We start from the raw sequence: 20587 nt of genomic DNA, 5'->3' as shown, positions 1-20587 counted from the left end.
TGGGGTACAAAATAGACGGCAAAGGCATTCACCCCACCAATGCTAAAATACAAGCAATACAAGCCGCACCCCCCCCCCAAGAAATAAAACGGAGCTCCAGGCATTCCTGGGGCTCCTAAACTTTTACCACTCATTTTTGTCCGGAAAAGCCACAATAGCGGAACCACTCCATAGACTCCTGGACAAAGGAGCCCCCTGGCAGTGGACCCCAGTTCATAACGACAGTTTCAAACACCTAAAACAATTACTATCTAGCGATACAACCATATCGCACTACAACGAAACCAAACCACTATGCATCGCTTGCGATGCTTCACCTTATGGCATCGGGGCAGTCCTCAGCCACTCCCTTAACGATGGCACGCAAGCACCAATCGCATACTACTCTAGGACACTTTCAAAAACCGAGCGCAACTATGCACAAATAGATAAGGAAGCCCTGGCTATAGTAGCTGGAATTAAGAAATTCCATGATTACCTCTATGGCAGACCCTTTAAAATCTATACTGATCACAAACCTCTCCTGGGCATATTCACATGGGACCGCCAAACCCCGCAAATTTTATCCCCGCGAATGCTTCGCTGGACGACATTCCTATCTGCTTACTCTTATCAACTAATCTACAAGCCTGGAAAGGAAATGTCCCATGCGGACGGCCTCAGCAGGCTCCCACTGCCTCAAATAGACCCTGACCCAGCCCCAGCCGGCCAAGTCCTGGCCATACAAGAACTCGCAGAATGCCCAGTAACAGCAAAAGACATCGCACACGCTACAAGCAGGGATCCCACCCTCAGCAGGGTACTCTCATGGGTCACATCAGGTTGGCAATCATCCTGCCCCTACCCCCCCATCCAACCATATTTTGCAAAACGACACGAGCTATCAACACACTTAGGCTGCATCCTCTGGGGGTGCAGAGTAATAGTCCCTTCATGCTACAGGACCAGGGTTCTCCAAACACTACATGAAGGTCACCCTGGCATTTCAAAAATGAAGGCCCTGGCTCGCAGTTATGTCTGGTGGCCATCCTTAGACAGGGACATCGAGCAGCATGTAGCCGGCTGCTATCTCTGCCAGCAAACCAGACCCGCCCCTCCACACGCCCCAGTTCACAAATGGGAAATCACTTCCAATCCTTGGTCCCGCATCCACCTCGATTATGCAGAACCATTCCAGGGACAAACCTTTTTAATCATTGTAGATAGTTACTCTAAATGGCTGGAGGTTCTCCCGGTTTCAAGCACCACATCAGAGGCCACCATCCAAGCATTAAGGGGAGTCTTTGCCACCCACGGTCTTCCAGATGTCATAATTACTGACAACGGACCTCAATTTACCTCCCGTGACTTCCAGATCTTCACGAGGAGGAACTGTATTAGACACGCAACATTGGCCCCGTTCCACCCGTCCAGTAATGGCCTCGCAGAGGTCATGGTGAAGACCACCAAGGACTCCCTGCGCAGAATGATCGTCGGAAACTGGCACCGTCGACTCGCCCGCTTCCTTCTCGCACACCACACCAACCCCGTGTCCACCACCGGGAAATCTCCGGCTGAACTAAGATGGGGTCGCCGACTGGTCACTCGACTCGATAGACTGCACCCAGATAGGCCAGCGGCCGAAAAAACCAACAATTTGCCACACAAAACATTCACTAAGGGACAAAATGTCTGGGCCCGAAATTATGGGGGAAGGGATAAATGGACCCAGGGGGTGGTTCTCGATCAAACCGGCCCCCTGTCATACACCATCAACGTGGGCGGGGGACTCACATTTAGGAGGCATGCAGACCAGCTTCGCCCCCGGTCACCCCCCAACACCACCACGCCAGAAGTGGCGGCAGACAACTCTGAACCCCCCAGCACCACCTACCCGGAAGATATCCCTTGCCATACAGACCCACCGCCCATTCCCCCCGCAGAAGCCCCCGCAACCATAGAAGAACCTGCACCTCGCAGATCCACTCGTCAGAAGAGGCCGCCAGCATACTTGTCGGACTTCGAATGGGCCGGAAGTTCGCCAAACAGTTCCAACACCAGTTGAAAGTTACTTCAAGTTATGCGTTCAGTTCAAGGGGGGGGAAAGGGGTGCAATATATTCACAAACATAATGACAGCTGTCATAGGCCGCTTTTTACGCGGCCGCACTGACAGCTGTCAATAGACTAACGCATGCGCAGCCGCACACGCAGCCCACAAGTACACGCGGCCGTTTGACAGCTGTCAAACGGCACGCATGTGCATTACAACAAGAACTGTCAAACCCGCGGCTAGCCCTCAGCGGCAGCCGCAAGCTGTCAAAGTTGGCGCATGCGCAGTAGCGGCGGCGAGCTGTCAAAACGCTGGCCGCCCGCCAAAACCAGCTGACGGGATCCCCTCCCTGGCTAACTCGCTAGCGTTGTCGCTGGGGAGATTCTGCCCTGACAGCTGACCGATTGGCCCCCTGTTCTTGGCGGGAAGAATATGCCCAGCTGATTTGCTGTCCCGTTTGACAGCTGTCTATATAAAGCATGTTTCCCCCCTGTTCTATTGTCCGGGCTGACTAAATAAACCTGTTGAACGAAGAACGCGTCTCCCTCGTCCTTCCCGCCGTCAATCCACTCATAGTCGCTCTTCTAAGTTTGAAAATTTGCAAAGGCGTGCGGCCTGCCTCAGGCCCGCTATGAATTCTGAAGCTGATTCGCTGGGTTGCTGCACTCTCTGGTCGAACTTGAACTGCCAAGCCATTTCAGACATCTTGGGCTGGAAATGTTCAGTTAGCTTCTTTTTCAGGTCTGCGTAGGAGACTGCTTCTATCAGTGTCGGGGCGAATAGGTTCTCAGCCAAATCAAAAGTTGTTGGGCCGCACAGACAGAGTAGCGTTGTGGCCTTCAATCCTTCTTCCGTGATCTGGTTTACCCGTAGGTAATTATCTACCTGTGACAAATAGGATGGCCACTCCTCTTGGTGCTTCACGTCGAATTCTCAAAGTCTCCCGACCTTAGGCATTCTGTCTTTGCTGGTTCCTACGTTTCTTCCAAATCCTGCTTCCCAGGCTCAGGGAATGAGTCCACTGAGCACAAGGTCGCTAGTGTAGCTTGCTAGCTGACCTTGAGAGAGGAGGGGGAGGAAATGCCTTTTCCCTCTGGCGTGTGCTACCTTTCCCTCATAGACTTCAGGTCTTTTTAGGGAAGCAGGATCCCACCTTTGTCACCAGTATTGTGCAGCGGGTTCTTTGGTGCAGGAATGGAGACGAGACAACTGAGTACAGGAAAAGTCATGGTTTATTTTGTGCAGACTCAGAACTAGGGAAATGGCTGCAGCTAGCTGCAATATATAGTCTAGCCCCTAGGTGGCAGCCAATGGGTTTGAAGCAACCATTGCCGCCTAGGAATAGCCAATAGCAGCACTGGAGACTTGCAGTCTGTGTTGCTGGAGAGCCTTTAGCTGCTCCAGCAACCCACGTGGTATTACTAATGAGCCCAGTACATAACAATGATAAAAACAATATTCAATAAAAAACAGTGAAAGTGATTGTGAATGGAGACTATACTGAGAAATTTGAGATAAGCAAAGGCACAAAGCAAGGATGTCCATTATCTCCATTATTATTTATTTTCACTCTGGAAGTTTTAAATAGAAATATTAGACAAGATACAGAAATTAAAGAACTGGAAATAAAAGGCAAAACATATAAATTACAAGCATTTGCTGATGATTTGGTATTTATTTTAGAAGAACCTTTGGAGATGATTCCTAAACTAGTGGGAAAGATAGAACAATACAGAGAAATGGCAGGACTGAAAATAAACAGAAAAAGCCAAGGTAATGGTTAAAAACTTTACAGATAAACAAAAAAAACAAATGTTGGGGAAAAAAACAGAATTGCAGATAGATAAAAAGGTCAAATATGTGGGAATGTATTTAACAGGAAGATGTTCAATGATAAAAGAAGATAATTATACAAAACTATTGAATCAAATAAGACTGGATCTGGAAAAATGGAAAAATTTGCAATTATCAATATTAGGAAGAATTGCTACAGTGAAAATGAACATACTACCGAAAATCCTATTCTTATTCCAAACAATACCTATAAAACTTGAGAAAAAATTCTTTGAAGACTTAAATCTTGAAATTTATTTGGCAAGGAAAGAAAGCTAGAGTTAAGATGAAAATGTTACACGATGCCAAGGAAAATAGAGGTCTTGGTCTACCAGAGTGGATTTTATATTATTAAGCATCTATATTAACATGGGTAAAAGAATGGATAACTCTTAGAAATAAAAGGCTGTTATATCTGGAGGGGCATGATTTACAATTAGGATGTCACGCTTTTTTATGGTACAGGAAAAATAAAGTCCATAAATATTTCCAAAATCATTATATAAGAAATACATTATTAACAGCATGGGAAAAATAAAATGCAAAATATATTTGAAAATTCCAGAGTGGTTGTCAACAATGGAAGCATTTTTACACCCAAATGTAGTGAACTTTGAAAAAATCTGGACATATAGAGATATTCTAAACTCTGAACAGAATTTAAAATCTAAACAAGAAATGGAAAATCAGAGTATCAATATATCATGGTGGGCACATTTACAAATGCAAGCTAGATATGATAAAGATGTTAAACTTTATGGATTTTATAAAGAACAAACTGTGTGAGAAGACATTGTTAACTTCTGATGAGAAACTAATTAAGAAAATGTTTAATTTTCTATTAAATTTGAAAATGGAAAGCAAAAAAGTTAAAGAAACAATGATAAGATGGGCAAAATTTTTTGGATATAATATAGAATTAGAAAAATGGCAAAATCTATGGGAAAGAAATTACAAACTGACAATGTCAATTTATATAAAATGTTCTATAGATGGCACTTGCCACCAGCAAGACTAGCAAAAATGTTTAAAAACATGTCAGATAGATGTTGGAAATGTAAACATAAGTCAGGCACTTATTACCATGTTTGATGGACATGTGACAAAGTAGAGTTATTGGGAAAAGATACAGCGGCAAGAATTATATTTGCACAATACTGGAAAAATGAAGAAATACCATCAGATGAAGAAATAATTAAAAAAATACTAGAATGCATAGAGATGGATAGACTGACTATGAGACTGAAAGAAAAAGAAGAAACGGAAAATTTTCAAACTTGGTACTTATTTTATTGATGGCTACAGGAAAGAATAAAGGATTAGGAATTAAATACGTATTATCAATGTAAACTCAGATAGCACCTTTGTTGAAAATTTATTACTGAATGTATGGGAAAACCCCCAAGAAAAACTCTTACAAATAACAAATAAATAAATAAATAAATAAATAAATAAATAAATAAATAAATAAATAAATAAATAAATAAATAAATAAATGATAAATAAATAAATAAATAAATAAATGGACAAATATTCTTATGTCAATGATCTCAATAAAACCTGGAGGCCAAGAATTGTTTGGCACAGAGCAAGCTAGTTTTAGGAAAAGTAATAATTAGTCCACTTTTTTCATCCTATATCACCTGGTAGTAAAACATATGATCCTTGCTAGTAAAAGCATATGTGTTGCTTTTAAGAGCAGGAAGTTGCTTTGATTCCATTCCAAGGGAAAGGTACTGGTTATAATTAAAGATTACTTCCATAGATAAAATACTTATCCAAGTGAGTTATGATTGTTGAAGGAAAAGTCTTTATCATGTTTCAGTCCAAGCTGGGAATAAACAACATGGTGACTGCTTTAGAAAGAAGGTTGCAGTTTATTGAAGGGGAGTGCCAGACAGAAAGATGGCTCTAGAAGAAAAGAAAGCGAACATATGTAGGGAGTGGGTCTTTATACCCTCTGAAGCCTTTTGTTTGGAGTTGTTTCCTGTTCCTGTTTGAGGCTTTGTATTTCCTGTGTCACATATTCTGACCTGAGTCTGGGTGTGCCTTTCTGGTATCCTGATGGTGGTGGGTAAATCCTATTATGTTCCAAGGGTCATATCCTGCTTCCCTGGGGCTGTGGCTAATGACTCATAAGATTTTTCTTGATTCTAGGGATCTTTCTTCCTAATCCCAATTTCCTAATTCCAGTCTTTCTGACAAGATTAACACATCTGTAATTCTGCAGATTTGGTTTCTGTTTGGGACAGAGAGACTTGGGGGTAAGGTTGGTTTCTGCCTTTAAATCCTTTAGGGAAATATATTCTGTCTTTTAAATATTTCCAAAAATATTTCTTTCTCTGGGGGAGGGGGTTGACTTCCCACATGACTATGGTGAGGTTTAATTAACATCATTCCAATTTTTTAAAAAAAATAATTTGAATCAGAATGATTTATTTGACTGTTGTACTTTATCCAATTACCAGCCAGTGAAATTGGTGGCACTAGACTCTAATTATATACAGCTGATGAAACAATCTTTTTCTTATTACATGCAATACCTGTATTTCTAGATTATTGTTCCAAGGATTTTCCTACTCCAAAATTAGCATAGCTAAGTCATCTTTGCATTAGGATTAACCCATAAAACAACCTCAAAAATTGAAATAGTCAGGGATTTTTTTTTCACCTTCCCTTTCTGGACCCATCCAGAGAATTTTAATTTTTTATTAAGTTTCTCATCTTTTCAATAAGCATGAGCGTATGGTCTTTTTGTTCTGAAGGAGTTCAAAGTTAAAGGGCTGACTCTGTTCTGTGAATCCCAGTGTAGGTCTTAAGTTTTTTTTTCTTGGGTTTCCTAAACATGTACCTTCCCCTATATGTTTTTTTAAAAAGTTTTATTGATTTTCTAGTTTTACATTTAAATATTTAAAAAGCAACATGGCGGCTGAGTTAATCAATAATTCAATAACATACAGATATCTTTAGTACAAGTCTCAAACTATTACTTTAAATATTTCCTCTTTTCCCCTTAGTGTTTACTGTCTCATATTTAAACTAATACAATTAAATATCAATATCCATTAAATAAAAATAACTTTCTTACATTTATCAATATTTTTAGTTTATACATATCCTAGTTGTTTTAACATTCAATCTTTATAGACTATCAATGTCTTAATTAGTTTTTCCCAATTTTTAGTTTCCCATTAATATTTAAATTTTGCATTTAATATTTATAATTTCCAAGTTTTAAATAACCACAGTTCCCTTTATCCCAATTCATCACAAAATCTAATGTTCAGGATACACATCTATTTGAATATATTCTATTTCTCACCATCCTACATCAACTAACTGATAATACAGTATAACATTCTTATTTTCTATTAATTTCCAAATGTGTTAAATTTAGTAACCAAAATTTTTCTTATTTTGACATTAAATACTTTTTCTCTAGTAATTTTGTTATAGCAGCTATGTAAAAAAATTCATTACATTTATCAATAGATTTTTAGCTTATATATATATATCTTAATTACTTTTACATTCAACCTTTATAAGCAAATTCATATTCAAATTTAACTTTTAATATTTATACTTCCAAGTTTTAAATGACCAAAGTTTTCTTTATCTCAGCTCATAACAAAATCTAGTATTCAAAATACACATCTTGTCTATTTGAGTATGTTCTATTTTAATTCTCACTAAAAAGTCAAAATCCCAATTTTCTTCAGCCTTATTCTAGCTTTCTGTCTTTGCCAACTCGCCTTCCAAGTCCCTGTTTTTAAGTCATCAAATAGATCTCCTTGTATTATTATATATATTGTTTGAAGTAGAAAAGGCCATCTGGTTGCCAATTTTTTGGAAGGAAGGACTAACAAATTGTCTCTCTATTTTTCCATCTCGACATAGTTGTCCTAAAATGTTTATCTTCCCTTCAGTCTGTTCTTCTTCTTGATCCTCAGGTTTCTTCTGGTTTATATAGAAAGTCTTTTCCTTTTTCCATGTTGTCAGTCTCTTTTCTGGGTTTTCCATTAACTGTGTTTGTTGGTCAATTGAATCTTCTATCATAGTACTTAATTGTTCCACTTCTTCTATTACATTGTTGTTAATTCTTTAGTTATAATCAAAGTTTGGGTTCATATATCTAGGCTGACATCTTGTTCTTTTCTGTAGCTTCTTATTTCACGAGTAGCTGTAAGAATAGTTTCATAAATTGCTTTCAACATAAAGAGAATCTGTTCCTGATCTTCATCCATATTCTCTTAGTAGAGTGTTAAGTTAAAAGCTTTACAATCAGAGAATAAAAATAATTTTGTCACTGAGTATAAAACACAGCTGGCCTTCTCACAGTTGATATCTGTCGAGATTGCAGTCTTATCTATAGTCTGGGCTTCAAGCCAAGTCTCTTTTTAGGCAATAACAAATTGAAATATCAGGTTTAGCCACAAGATGTCTCCCATACTATTTAGGGTGTTTTTAAGTCCAAAATTTTTATGATCCTTTGTCCAATTTTACTTCTTTTTGTAGTATAAACCCAAATCTTCAATAAGAATAAGAAATCTTTTAGTCCACAAATTTTAGGAAGATAAAGATCCAGTCAGAATCAGGTTATTCTTGCAACATTTTAAACTTCCCTGGATAGTCAGTCGCTGCTGTTTTTAGAGGGTGGGATAGAATCTCCCTTCTCTCTCTTACAGGGGGAAAAATACTTTGGGCAGCTTATACAGGTGGAAAAAATAGTTAGGATTGAAGAGAGGTAGATGTCACCCAGTCTCATCTGCATTGCTTTGTAGGTGCCTGGTGGTACATTTGACTTTGGCTTTCTGCAGCCTAGTGACAAGCCATATTGCTATGGCTGGTCTTTTGTCTGCCAGTTTGGAGGGCTGCCCTGGATCGAGCAGAAGGGCTACCACCATCCTGCGGTCAAGCGGGGATCTCCTCCTTGCTGGTCGCCCCTACAGGGCAACTTTCAACCCTTTCCAGGGTCCCCCAGCAGTGCGAAATCAGACGTGGAAGATGAAGCTTGACTTCCAAACTTCTGTGGTGGCTGCATTGGTAAACTGGAAGTCTCCTTCCACTATATGTTTATCCACTTACTTTTAGAGGTTGTTTTCCTCCATGGAATATTGAGTCCATAGTCTTTCAGGCTGAAAAACATGCACTTTAATTTCTACTCTGGTCTGTTTCGACAGCTTAAAAAACATAATTTTGTCAGCTCTGGAGCTATAGCTTTAATCTGAAAATTCCTTGTACTAGGGCTCTTTGTTGAGACTTAGCAACCACATAAGGCAAAATCCATCCTTGATCTTCTTTGATCTGATGGTACCTGTACTAAATATTCTTACTCAGCAATTCATAGCACCTCTGTCCATTTTATTTATACTTTTTTCTATGAGGCCAATAAAATTATGCCAATTAATTGAACTGTTCAAATTTAAATTTGCTTTTTCATTTTTGTATTCCTCCAGACCTCTTGACAACTTTAGTCATTATATATCATATTATACTGCCTTTAAACATGTATTTTACCATTTTAAAACCATGTGATTTTATTGAATTATAATAGGTCAATGTTCAGTTGGATAAAGTTTTGTTCACTGCACTATGTCCTTGTTCACAGTTCTTCCTTCAAAAAATGGAGCTTGGGATGCCCCAATACAAATATTAGTTCGCTCTTTCAAGAAAATTGATTTCTGTGCCATCTTCATATCACCGAATCTAAATATTAGGGTCTCTGAATAGTGGGAAGTTCACAATGCAGCAAGGAAAAATAATAAATTCTCTGTAAAATGAGCTTTTTGCAGATGTATCATAAGAAGAGTCTGTATACTGTGCAGAGGAACATGCCTACACTATGATCCAGAATTTAACTTAGAAGGCAAATTAAGAAAATTGCAGGGATCCAGTTGCCAGAAGCCTGATTTGACTTAACGGTATCTTTTTCTTATTTCTGACAGTTCTGCTTCTCAGCACTTTGGAAAGTTATAGTACTTAGCAATAATCCTTAGACTTATATACCACTTCACAGAGTTTTACAGCCCTCTCTAAGCGGTTTACAGAGTCAGCATATTGTTATATATACACAGTTTTTTTTCTATAGAATTGTATTCTGAAAAACTCATAAATGCATACAACATTGCAAGTACAATATGAGATTCAAGTTTCTAAGATACTATAAGATACTCTTCAGGATTAGAACTGCTTGTCTTATATATGTCACATTAGTTTCCAATCCACCTTTCCTGCATCCAATCCATCTATCAAAAACTAGGAGATATTAGAAAGTTGTTAGGTTTTTAAACCCCTCATAAGTGAAAGAGGGGAAATTGGGCAAACATGAAGCTATTTTTGCCAGACAGGCAAGTTGGTTGACCTCACAGGAAAGGGGGTTCTGCTGGCTGTGGAAGTAAACACTGTCTGGAGAAAATATGGAAGGATCATTATCAAAATAATTGTATGGTTTCAAGAAGAAACCAACCACATTCCCAAGGGTTGCGGTGTTGGGCACATCCTCAGCATGTGGAATATGTAAAAAGCCAGCATTGATCCAGGCAACCAGATCCTGTGAAAGAAAAATAATAATTTTAAAAAGTGCTGAGCTAACACAGGAAGGAAGAACTGACTTGGTAAGATTCAGAGGTTGCTGAAAGATGGGTGAGTATGATCTGATAGACCTAAAGGAACAATGTGATAGCACAATGTTCTTCTCAGAGGTAAGGATGTAGTGATCATTGCAAATCTGAGGAGAGTCTTCCTTTTTTCATCCACAATAGGAATGATACTAAAAAGCAATTTTGTTTAATGACAAATATGAATCCACCTCATGATAATTTTAAAATAAATAAGCTCATAATAATCTTAGTATGGTTTCAGGTGAACGGAGGCAGGAAGGATAGCATCTATGCTGGAAAATCAGAAACAGCCAATTTGCCTCTGAGCAAATTTCCCAAAGACTATTACTCTATTCCAGTCAGAATTATTTCCAGTATTGAAATTTAATTTATCAGAACTGGGTGGGGTAGAGAGGAAAAAATACATGATTTTTTACAAATTGATAGTAAAAAAAATTCCAGTACTCTTTGCCACTGATTTTTCACTGAAAATGCTCTCTTTGCATTTGTGTTTAGAATATCATGAAATTGTTTTAAAATATGTTTGTCTCATAATGCATTTCTTTGCCCAATCTGTCTTCAGAAATATTTTTTTTAATCCCATTTATATCCCGCCCTTCTCCGAAGACTCAGGGTGGCTTACAATTTAAAGCACAAATCAATGTGCTTAGCAATAGCCTTCATTCTATGTATATGCCTGCTTATTAGGGCTTTCACACACACACCCCAAGCGGCATTAATCTAACCTTTTGAATTGATTGTTACTTTAAAACAGCTGCAAAACAAATTTTCCAAATTGGATTTCAAAGATTCATCTCTTCAAGGCTGTTTGCTTGGTTGTCATATTTGTATAGCTTACCATCTCACTTATAGTGACTATATCTTTTGTTGGGTAATAGTAGCAGATCATTATTATCCAGCATAATTATTCTCCAGCATAAAAAGAATTAATTACAGGGTGCTTTTATAAACAAGGGATAAATATAACTACATAACTTAAAAGAAGGCAATTTTAAAACTTATGAGCCATTTCTTTTTCTAAACTAAACCATTGTTTTATTTATTTATTTTTTAAAAATAAAGCTGTTTTTTATCTCTTGTTTATTTCTGCTAGAGACTAAATCATTTTTTCAGTGTTTATGGCTTAAGTATGGTCTCTTCACACCAGAGAGTGCTGCTGATAATTTTTCTAACCTCATCATTTCATTTGTTTATATTTTATTGTAAACAGCTTTGAAAATGTTTGAGGGGTAGCTCATAAACAGCTAAAAGTTTCCCTGTTCAGTCATGTCCAACTCTAAGACACAGTGTGCTCGTGTCTGTTTCTTGGTCGAGAGAGGTAGCATTGTCTGACATTTTCTGTGATTATGTGGCCAGCATGGTTATACGCCAAAGGCACATGGAACACTGTTATTTTCCTACCAAAGTGGTACCTATTTATCTGCTCACATTTGCATGCTTTTGAACTGCTAGGTGGGCAGGAGCTGGGACAAGGAATAGGAGCTCACTCCATTGCACAGCGCTTGGGTCTCGAACATGGGCTGTCAGTTTTTCAGTTGACAAGCTCAGGGTCTTTAATCACTGAATCATTGCTTCCCAGGGTAGCTCAAACAAATGCTTCATTCAATAAAGTGGGAAGGCCTTGGGAGATGTCTCAAAGAGATGCTGCCTAGGGAATGGTCAAATAAGAGACAGCACAGCCAGCGGCTGGATAGTGGATGGGGCAAGAGGCTCAGAAGGGACTTCCTCTTCTTCAGCTTTGGAGGGAGGAGGTGGGTAAGCTTGCACTGCTTGTAAGCAATGCTGCTAGGGGAGGGGAATAGAGAGGCTTCAGTTGCAAACTCCAGTTGTAAGTTGGGCACAAGGGACACTCTCATTACTTAGGCAGCATCTCTTTGCCCCATCTTCCAAGATTTTCCCCACATACCATTAAAACCATGCATAGCATTTGCCCAACTTCTGAGTGATTTTTGGTATCTTTCCCATCCTGATATCTCTTCCTCCAGATATATTGAGATTCCATTTTTAGTTGCTCTGGCCTCCGACAGTGGAAAAACCAATAAAACTGTAAAGCGGAAAAACACAGTTTTCCTTACTAGGTTGGATCCTCATGACTCACCTCATTGACAATGGTCTCATTATTTATGAAGTCAGAAAAGGCAACAGGAGGATCCCATGGATCCATTTGGCTGTAGATACTGTTACTGGTAGGCTCCATCTCCTTCCGCTTTGTGACAGCTAACTTGTACCTGAAAAGCAAAGCCACAGTGACTGTGGGAAATATTTATTTTCTTTTAAAAGTACACAGGTTACGATTTCATGTATGGCCACAGGAAGGCAGCAGGATAAAATTACTGTAAGAGAAATTTGAAGCCTCAAACTGAAGGAATACAACACAGATAGCCCTTGACTTACAACCATTTGTATAGTTACTTTTCGTGGTTACAATACTACTGAAAAAGTGATGTATGACCGATTTTCATACTTATGACCATTGCAGCATCTCCGTGATCAAAATTCAGACACTTGGCAACTGGCATATATTTATGACAATTGTGGTGTCCCAGGGCCATGTGATCACCATTTGTAATCTTTCCAGCCAGCTTCTGACAAGCAAAGTCAATGGAAGAAGCCAAATTTGCCTAATGACCAAAAGATTTACTTAACAACTGCAGTGATTCACTTAACAACTGTGGCAAAAAGATCATAAAATGGGGCAAAACTCACTTAACAACTGTCTTGCCTAGCAACAGAAATTTTGGGTTTAATTGTGGTCGTACGTAAAAGGCCATCTTTCATAGTCATAATCAATGAAACAAAATTCTAACAAAATAAACAGGGACAAGTGAGTTTTCAAGAATTTTTGAAGATCTGAACTGAAATCATCATGTATAACTGTAGAAGGAGGCTTCATAAACAAGGGGCCCACTATTGAAAAGTACCTTTCCCTTGTGCCTATCTCACTTAATTTATTTCATCATGCCTATCAGTTGGTCATATCTTAACAATTGGTCTGGACTCATCTTGGTAAAGGCAATTATTTACATATACTGACCCCATGCCTTTTAGTATTGTAAATGCTAATATGAGCACTTTGTATCAAGAAATGCCCTAGTAATCAATACAAGTGTGCATGTAATGAACTAATGGAGTGGTGATAGTGTTATTTTTAATCAATTATTTTTTTTAATTATAAATAACCCCCCTCTCAAGAGTAACCCTATGTGTGATGTATTACAGAAAGCAAATTAGGGCATGATCAACTGCTTTCAGTAGTCCATGTTGTAATGTCTATTTAAAATAGCAACCTAAGCTATGGACAGTCAGAACACTCAAGCTAGATTAAAAAAAACTGGATCATAGTCTTCCAATTTCTCTTTTCACATAGCTACACAATTGCTAAGGTCCCAACTCAAATATCCCAGATTTGGTAAATGCCACTTGCTCTATCCCAAAGGTTAATAAAAAGAAGTACAGGTAGTCTGGGAGAGATGTAGGGATTATAAATTTAGAGGAATCCAAACAAAAGTTGTTATGAACTGTCTGAGTGGACCCTTACAGGTAGTTCTTGGTTAACAATCACTGGTTCAGTGACTATTCAAAGTTATGATGGTGTTGAATAAGTACTACTTAACTAATGAACCTTGAAATTCTGGCACTGTCACAGTCACGTGATTGCAATCTGCACTCTTAGTTACCAGCTCACATTTACAACAGTTGCACCATCCTATAATCAAATTATCACCATTTACAACCTACCCTGCCAGCCTCCTCCAAGCAGAGTCAATTGAGAAGCTGGTAGGTAAGGTCATGAGTTACTCTGGTAAGTCTCCCCCACTAGGTAGCAGCCTTCCCAGTCCCATTACACCACCTACCTGCACATATTTGTGTACTTTCTACACCTAGAAGCAGCCACTTACCTACCTGTGAGCCACCTGAAAATTGCAAAATCTCATGGACCTCCCTGCTTAATAGCCTGCATCCTTGCTTGATAGTGGCAATGGGGACTGCTGGGATTGCCATTGCTAAGCAATGCAGTCACATGACATTACTTTTTACAATTCACCTCACTTAGTGATGGGAATTCTGGTCTCAATCACCACTGTTAACTGAGATTTTTACATGTTCTGTAGCTACATTTCTTGGGGAAGAGTAAATCATTACCCAAACATTCTTAGCACTATCAACAGCTTCAGTATAACCCAGAAGAACCCAGAATGTATTTTATATTATTACAAGTCAATGGTCTTCAGTCTGAGATGTTTTGATTGATAGAAATTGATGGCTTACCTGCCCCAACTGAAGGCTGGCTCCAATGGATCAGATTCTGATAGATGGTCTCCAGAAAAGCTGACTATCTGAATCCGGTAGCCTTTTTCATGGCCCCACTTGTTGCTGTCATTGGCAGCAAAATAAACGTACTTGGGCATGGCATCATCAAGGCGGAATGCAGCTTGGTTCTCAGTATTGAAAACTTTCTTCACCTTCTTCATTCGATAGATCTTATGTTCTGGGCTCCAAGGGGCCTGCAGTGTCTCAAAGGTCATGTCATTGCCAACCAGCATATTGCTCATACCTCAGAAGGAAAGCAAATACATCCATTAGTTTTTGATTAGCAGTATAGATCAGATTGCTCCTGCTGCATTTTTGAGCTTCTTAAAGTTTTCTAGGTAAAAGGTAAAGGTAAAGGCTCCCCTGCACATGCGTGCTAGTCATTTCCAACTCTAGGGGCCGGTGCTCATCTCCGTTTCAAAGCCGAAGAGCCAGCGCTTGTCCGAGGACGTCTCCGTGGTCATGTGGCCGGCATGACTAGACGCCAAAGGCGCACGGAACGCTGTTAGCTTCCCACTGTAGTGGTCCCTATTTTTCTACTTGCATTTTTATGTGCTTTTGAACTGCTAGGTTGGCAGAAGCTGGGACGAGTAACAGGCGCTCACTCTACAGTGACACAAAAATGGAGTTATGATAAGATTATATATTGTATATAGTTTGATTTTCAAGATAAATATGAACAAATCTAAAGTCATTGTGGGAAATTGTAGATGCTAATTAAAAGCAGCACAAACATTAAATAGAAGGTTGTCAAAATAACATAAAGATAAAAGATTAATAAAGTTGAAGATAACGGTTTGGCCTTATTTAATTACCATTCTATTTCAGATATTGTAGGAGGAGAGCCATGTTAGTCTATGATTAGTCTTCTTCATTTCTGACAGTATTAGAGGGGGGAAATATTGCACATGTACAATGGCACAATGGGATTAGCATTATTACTGTATATACAAACTCAGCGGAGCCTTATCCACCCTCATTCATTCTAAACTATTTCACCTCTCTTCTTTCACAATCTGGCATTTTCAATGAAAAAAAATTACTTTGGTGACAGAAATAAAGATATTCTAGGGAGATTATTTCTGCTGAGTTTCTTTAAAATGTTATTCTTCAAAGTGAAAATGAACTCCTAAAACAGGTAATTGACAGAGTAGTGTTACTTTGGCCTCAAAGTGTGCGGGGTTTTAGAGGAGAATCTATATAAAAGAATATTAAGAAAGGAGAACTGAAGATAATTCAGAAGCAAGAATGTATTTTCACTTCGCTTTTTCTTCAAGAAATACTACTAGTTTTACTTGTTCTGTTTTTATTATTTCACAGATGCTAACATGTTAAATAAAGGAAAGGTCAAAGAGCTCTAGACTGTTTCAAGCAGTAGGGAGAGGGGAATAGGAGAATATAGAGAAATGTAAAGTTCTGCCTCTAGCTGGCAAAATTCTATGGTACAAAGGTAGAATTCAGAGGAGCGGGCTTGGCACTTGTGAAAGGGATCTGCATATTCTTGCCAACCACAAGTTAGCCCTGAGCCAGCATTACAATGCAGATATTAAAAAGCCAAATGCTATCCTGGGGCGCATTACAGGAGCATGGGCTCCAAAACATAATTGTTTATCTTCTTTTTCCCTAGTCAGACACCACCAGTTAGGGGCCCAATAATTCAAAAAGTAGAATAATAAACTGGAGAAAATTCAGAGGAGGTTACTAAGGCAGTAAAAGATCTGGAAACTCAGCTGCGAGGAATAGTTAAAATATCTGGGTATGTTTAGTCTACAGAAAAGACAACTAATGAAAGACATGTTATCACTCTTCAAATAGTTGAAAAGTTGTCACACAAATGAAGCAGCGGACCTCATGTCTATTGCCCCAGAAGTTAGAATCAGAAAATCAGGAAAAACTGGCTGTTTTTGCAGCTCTGTTATCAACCACAATAAAAAAGAATGTAGCAAGGCTACATATGAAAAGAAATACAAATGTTGTTTCCAGGTAGTTCTGCAAGTAAACCAACCAAGAAGTGAGAGAATAATATCTCTTTGGAGCAAGGAACTAAAAGCCGAACAGGCTCAGTTCCTAATAAATGTCAGCCAGAATGTACAATCTTCTTTTCACCTCTTGGGGCAGTAGAAGCAACTGCTCTGGATTCTACACAATGTTTAATTTTTAATTTGTCATCCAGAGAGATACTTTTCATTCAAAGAAATAAAAATAAGCAATTAAAATATACTGCTCAAAATAATAAAGGGAACACTTAAACATCACAATGTACTGTATTTAATAGTAGGATGTCTTATTTTGTGTTCCCTTTATTGTTTTGAGCAGTATATATTATTATTATTATTTATTGAACTTATATACCGCCCTTCTCCCGTAGGATCCAGGGCGGTTCACAAGGAAATTAAAACAACATTACAATACAAAGATTTAATAACAATTAAAATAGATTAAATTATCCTTGATTAAAAATCTAAAACCCCAATAACTCTGATTAAAAACCCAATTACAATAAGTTAAAAATTAAAAATTAAAAATTCTCAGTCCTGGCCGGAAAGCTCAAAGAGCCAGGTCTTCAGGTCCCAGCAGAACGAACGAAAATCAGGGGCAGTCCTGAGCTCTACGGGTAACTGGTTCCAAAGGGCAGGCGCGCCCACAGAGAAGGCCCTCCCCCTGGGTATTGCCCGCCGGCAATCCTTTGCCGGTGGCACCCTGAGAAGGCCCTCCCTGTGGGAGCGCACAGGACGAAGGGAACTTGATGCCGGCAGCAGATGTTCCCTCAGATATCCCGGACCCAAGAGAGATAGAAAAACACATGAAATATGCTGTCTCACTAACTTTCAAGTCTTAAAAAGATGGTTAGATACAGATAATGTTGTCGATTCAAACTGAAGCATGAGACTTTTCTCACTTCCTCATAATCAAAATTACATCCACCCCAAAGAAGGGATGCAAACATTTCCAAGGTATAATAAGTCATGTCAGGCTTAGAAATCACTGAAGTTTTTAAAATATCACAAAGGAAGCTGCCACTCACCACCAATATCCATATCCACTTTGAAATTCATATTGTGGGTGTGAATTGTTCCTGATACCCACTCTTGGACTCTGTTGCCAAAGTTTTCAGCATCATCAAAGTAAAAAGCAGTTAGAATGTATCCACTGGCAATAACATGGACACCAACAGCTCCATTTTGATGAAAAGCAAAGTTCCAGATATAGTTGTAGTTGCCAAGTGCAGATATGAATCTGATAACCAGACATGAGTCAGACAACCCTCCATAAAATGGAGACTGGATGCTTTCAAAATGACGTCTCAGAGGCAACTCAGAATTCTGTTCAAAGATGCACATGGCCTTTTTATGAGTCTTAGGGGATGAAGTATCAAGAAAAGTGTGCACATCCAAGTAAGTAGCCAAGTAGGGGCAATCCACCCCTTGGGTGAGTGTGTACATTCTAGCCCCAAATCCAAAGACCATGTCCATGGATCTGACAGACATCATTGTAGGACTATTGGAGCCATAGATAATACTGGCATCTTGTAAACTTAACTCATAGATTATCCTCTCTCCTCTAAATCTGACATCAAACATACGTGGTCCTCTGTTGATATCAATTCCAAAAGCCAAACTCCAGTCCATGAAGGTAACATGGTTATCCTGAATTCTATATCGTGGTCCACGAGGTTCATAATGCAAAGGACTTGGTTCTTGTGGTGGGACCCTCTGCTTCAGTGATGAGTATCCCCCACCAAGGGGGGGTCTTTTAACCTTGTTTACTTTAACCTTTCCCATTTTGAATTGTTTTTCGATATCTTTCATGTCCTCAAAATATTGCCCATTATAAAATGCATTTACCACTTTCCACTGAGAATGATCCAGGCTGCTCACGTCCACTTGGATCTCTAATCCAACTGGATGCAAATAGCTGCCAGGAGTATACTGTAAGTGATTTAGCCAGATTTTGCGATCTCCTGATTTTAGCCCTGGAAATGCAAAAGTGAACATGAAAATTTTTGCTGGATAATTAAGGACTTTTGTCATGAAATTTGGGGCCTTGACATATTCCTTCAGCAGCAACATTTTGTATAATTTAACCACATCATTTACCAAAGGAACCCTTTGGGAATAAGGCAACATTTTTCCATATTTCTGCAATGTAATATCTTGATGATACTTTGGCTTTGGAAGAGGACCTACTACAAATTCAGTGACATTGGGGACTGGCTGATTTCCAAAATAAACCACAGTCAGAGCTTCCCGTGCAGGCTTAACCCCTTGATAATCTAGGAATTGTAGCACTGCTGCTTTGGGAGGCAGCTGCAAGGTGATGGAATAGATGCAGTTGTCTGTTGGATCGGCTTTTGAGGCATCTACCAGTCTCACTCCCAGCCTGGATTTTAAATACTTTTTTACTTGCATCATCTCTTCTGGAGTTAAATCTCGAAATACCTGGCTGGCAGCATCCTGACCACCTTCCTCTTCCCCTCGGGAAGAGCTCTGACAACCCATAGGTTTTTCTCCTCTATTTCGGAAAACCAAAACTAAGATGATAATGATGGCGATGCATATTGCTATGACAGAATAAATCACTTTCAACTTCATTTTCCCGAACCTATACACAGAAACACAGAGAAAAGAGTTTGTTAAATCCTAAATAATATGTTTTTAGTCCTGGACACACATATTAAAAAGACTTGTTGAGCATGTAAGTTTCAAAAGTATACATTCAAATGCAATTACAGAACATTCCAGAAATTGTGCAAAAATAGCAATGATATGTCCACATCTCCAATAAACTTACCATCTAGTCAAGATATTCCTTTTTTCATTAGTCAAAAGTCAAAAGAAGGCAACGGCAGGACACTTCCAAACCAACTAGATGCTGAGTTCAATTCAAATAAGATTTTTCCTTTTTAAAACAATTGGTGTGCAGTCTCTTACAATGCACTCAGTAATCTGCTGCTGGTATCAGGAAATTATACTTCATTTAAAAGGGAGGAAACCTTAATGCAAATTGAAGTGAAACACCAATTTTCCGTTTTGAGGAAATGTAATCCAGAGAACTTCTGAACACTCTTGTGCCAGCCTTTAATCATTTTGTGAGTTGTCAGCATTCAACATAATTTATTTCTCCCAACTGAGGTATGGTTGGTTAGATGCTGTAGTCTTTATACAACAGCTAAATGTATGTCCCTTCATCTAAGTATTTAAAGAATAAAGTAAGTTCCAGAACAAGACTCACACTTGCCTCTTTTAATGAACCTGACTTTTAAGGGCTGTTGTTTTGTTGGTATTTAATCTTTGAAATTATTTTTAATGGTGGAATACAGACAACTACAAAACCAATTGGAAAAGATACTGTATTGATTATGTAATGAGAAAATAATGCACATGATTATGGATGATTAAAAAAAGGAAAAGACCTAAATAAAAAAGATATCCATATAATGACTATTTTTATCAACACAGGATCCATATAAAGTCTATATCAACACAGGATTAATTGAGTCCTTAATCTATCATTAAATCTAAGCCATTCAGAAACATATGGCATTGCCTAATTACAGTCATAAATAATGTATTCTGCTGATAGTACAAATTATACCATGAGTGAAAATACGAGCTCTGTAAATGAAATTTTGACCGTGGCACAATTCCATGTATAAGATTGCAATCCAAGAATTTCACTTTTGAATTAAACTCAGATTTTCTTTTTTTAAAGTTATTTTAGATTGCATGACATCCTTCCATAATTCATTTAGTTATTTTTACAAAGAAGGAATTAAAGGTCTTTTTCCATAT

The 20587-nt window shown here is 38.5% G+C and overlaps 1 protein-coding gene across 1 annotated transcript; it reads right to left on the bottom strand.

Annotated features, from left to right (window-relative positions):
• Positions 1-10129: 10129 nt before the first annotated feature.
• On the bottom strand, positions 10130-19387 carry LOC308668525 (primary amine oxidase, lung isozyme-like; the record flags this gene model as incomplete). Its single annotated transcript, XM_081328528.1, has 4 exons — positions 10130-10414; positions 12583-12712; positions 14754-15039; positions 17821-19387. The coding sequence occupies 4 exons, from the start codon at positions 19385-19387 to the stop codon at positions 10130-10132; spliced, it is 2268 nt and encodes a 755-aa protein (XP_081184654.1).
• Between the last annotated feature and the right edge of the window lie 1200 nt (positions 19388-20587).

The sequence above is a fragment of the Vipera berus genome (genome assembly GCF_964194415.1).
Source record: "Vipera berus genome assembly, chromosome: 5".
NCBI classification, from domain to species: domain Eukaryota; kingdom Metazoa; phylum Chordata; class Lepidosauria; order Squamata; family Viperidae; genus Vipera; species Vipera berus.
This window is presented reverse-complemented; position numbering and strand designations above follow the sequence as displayed.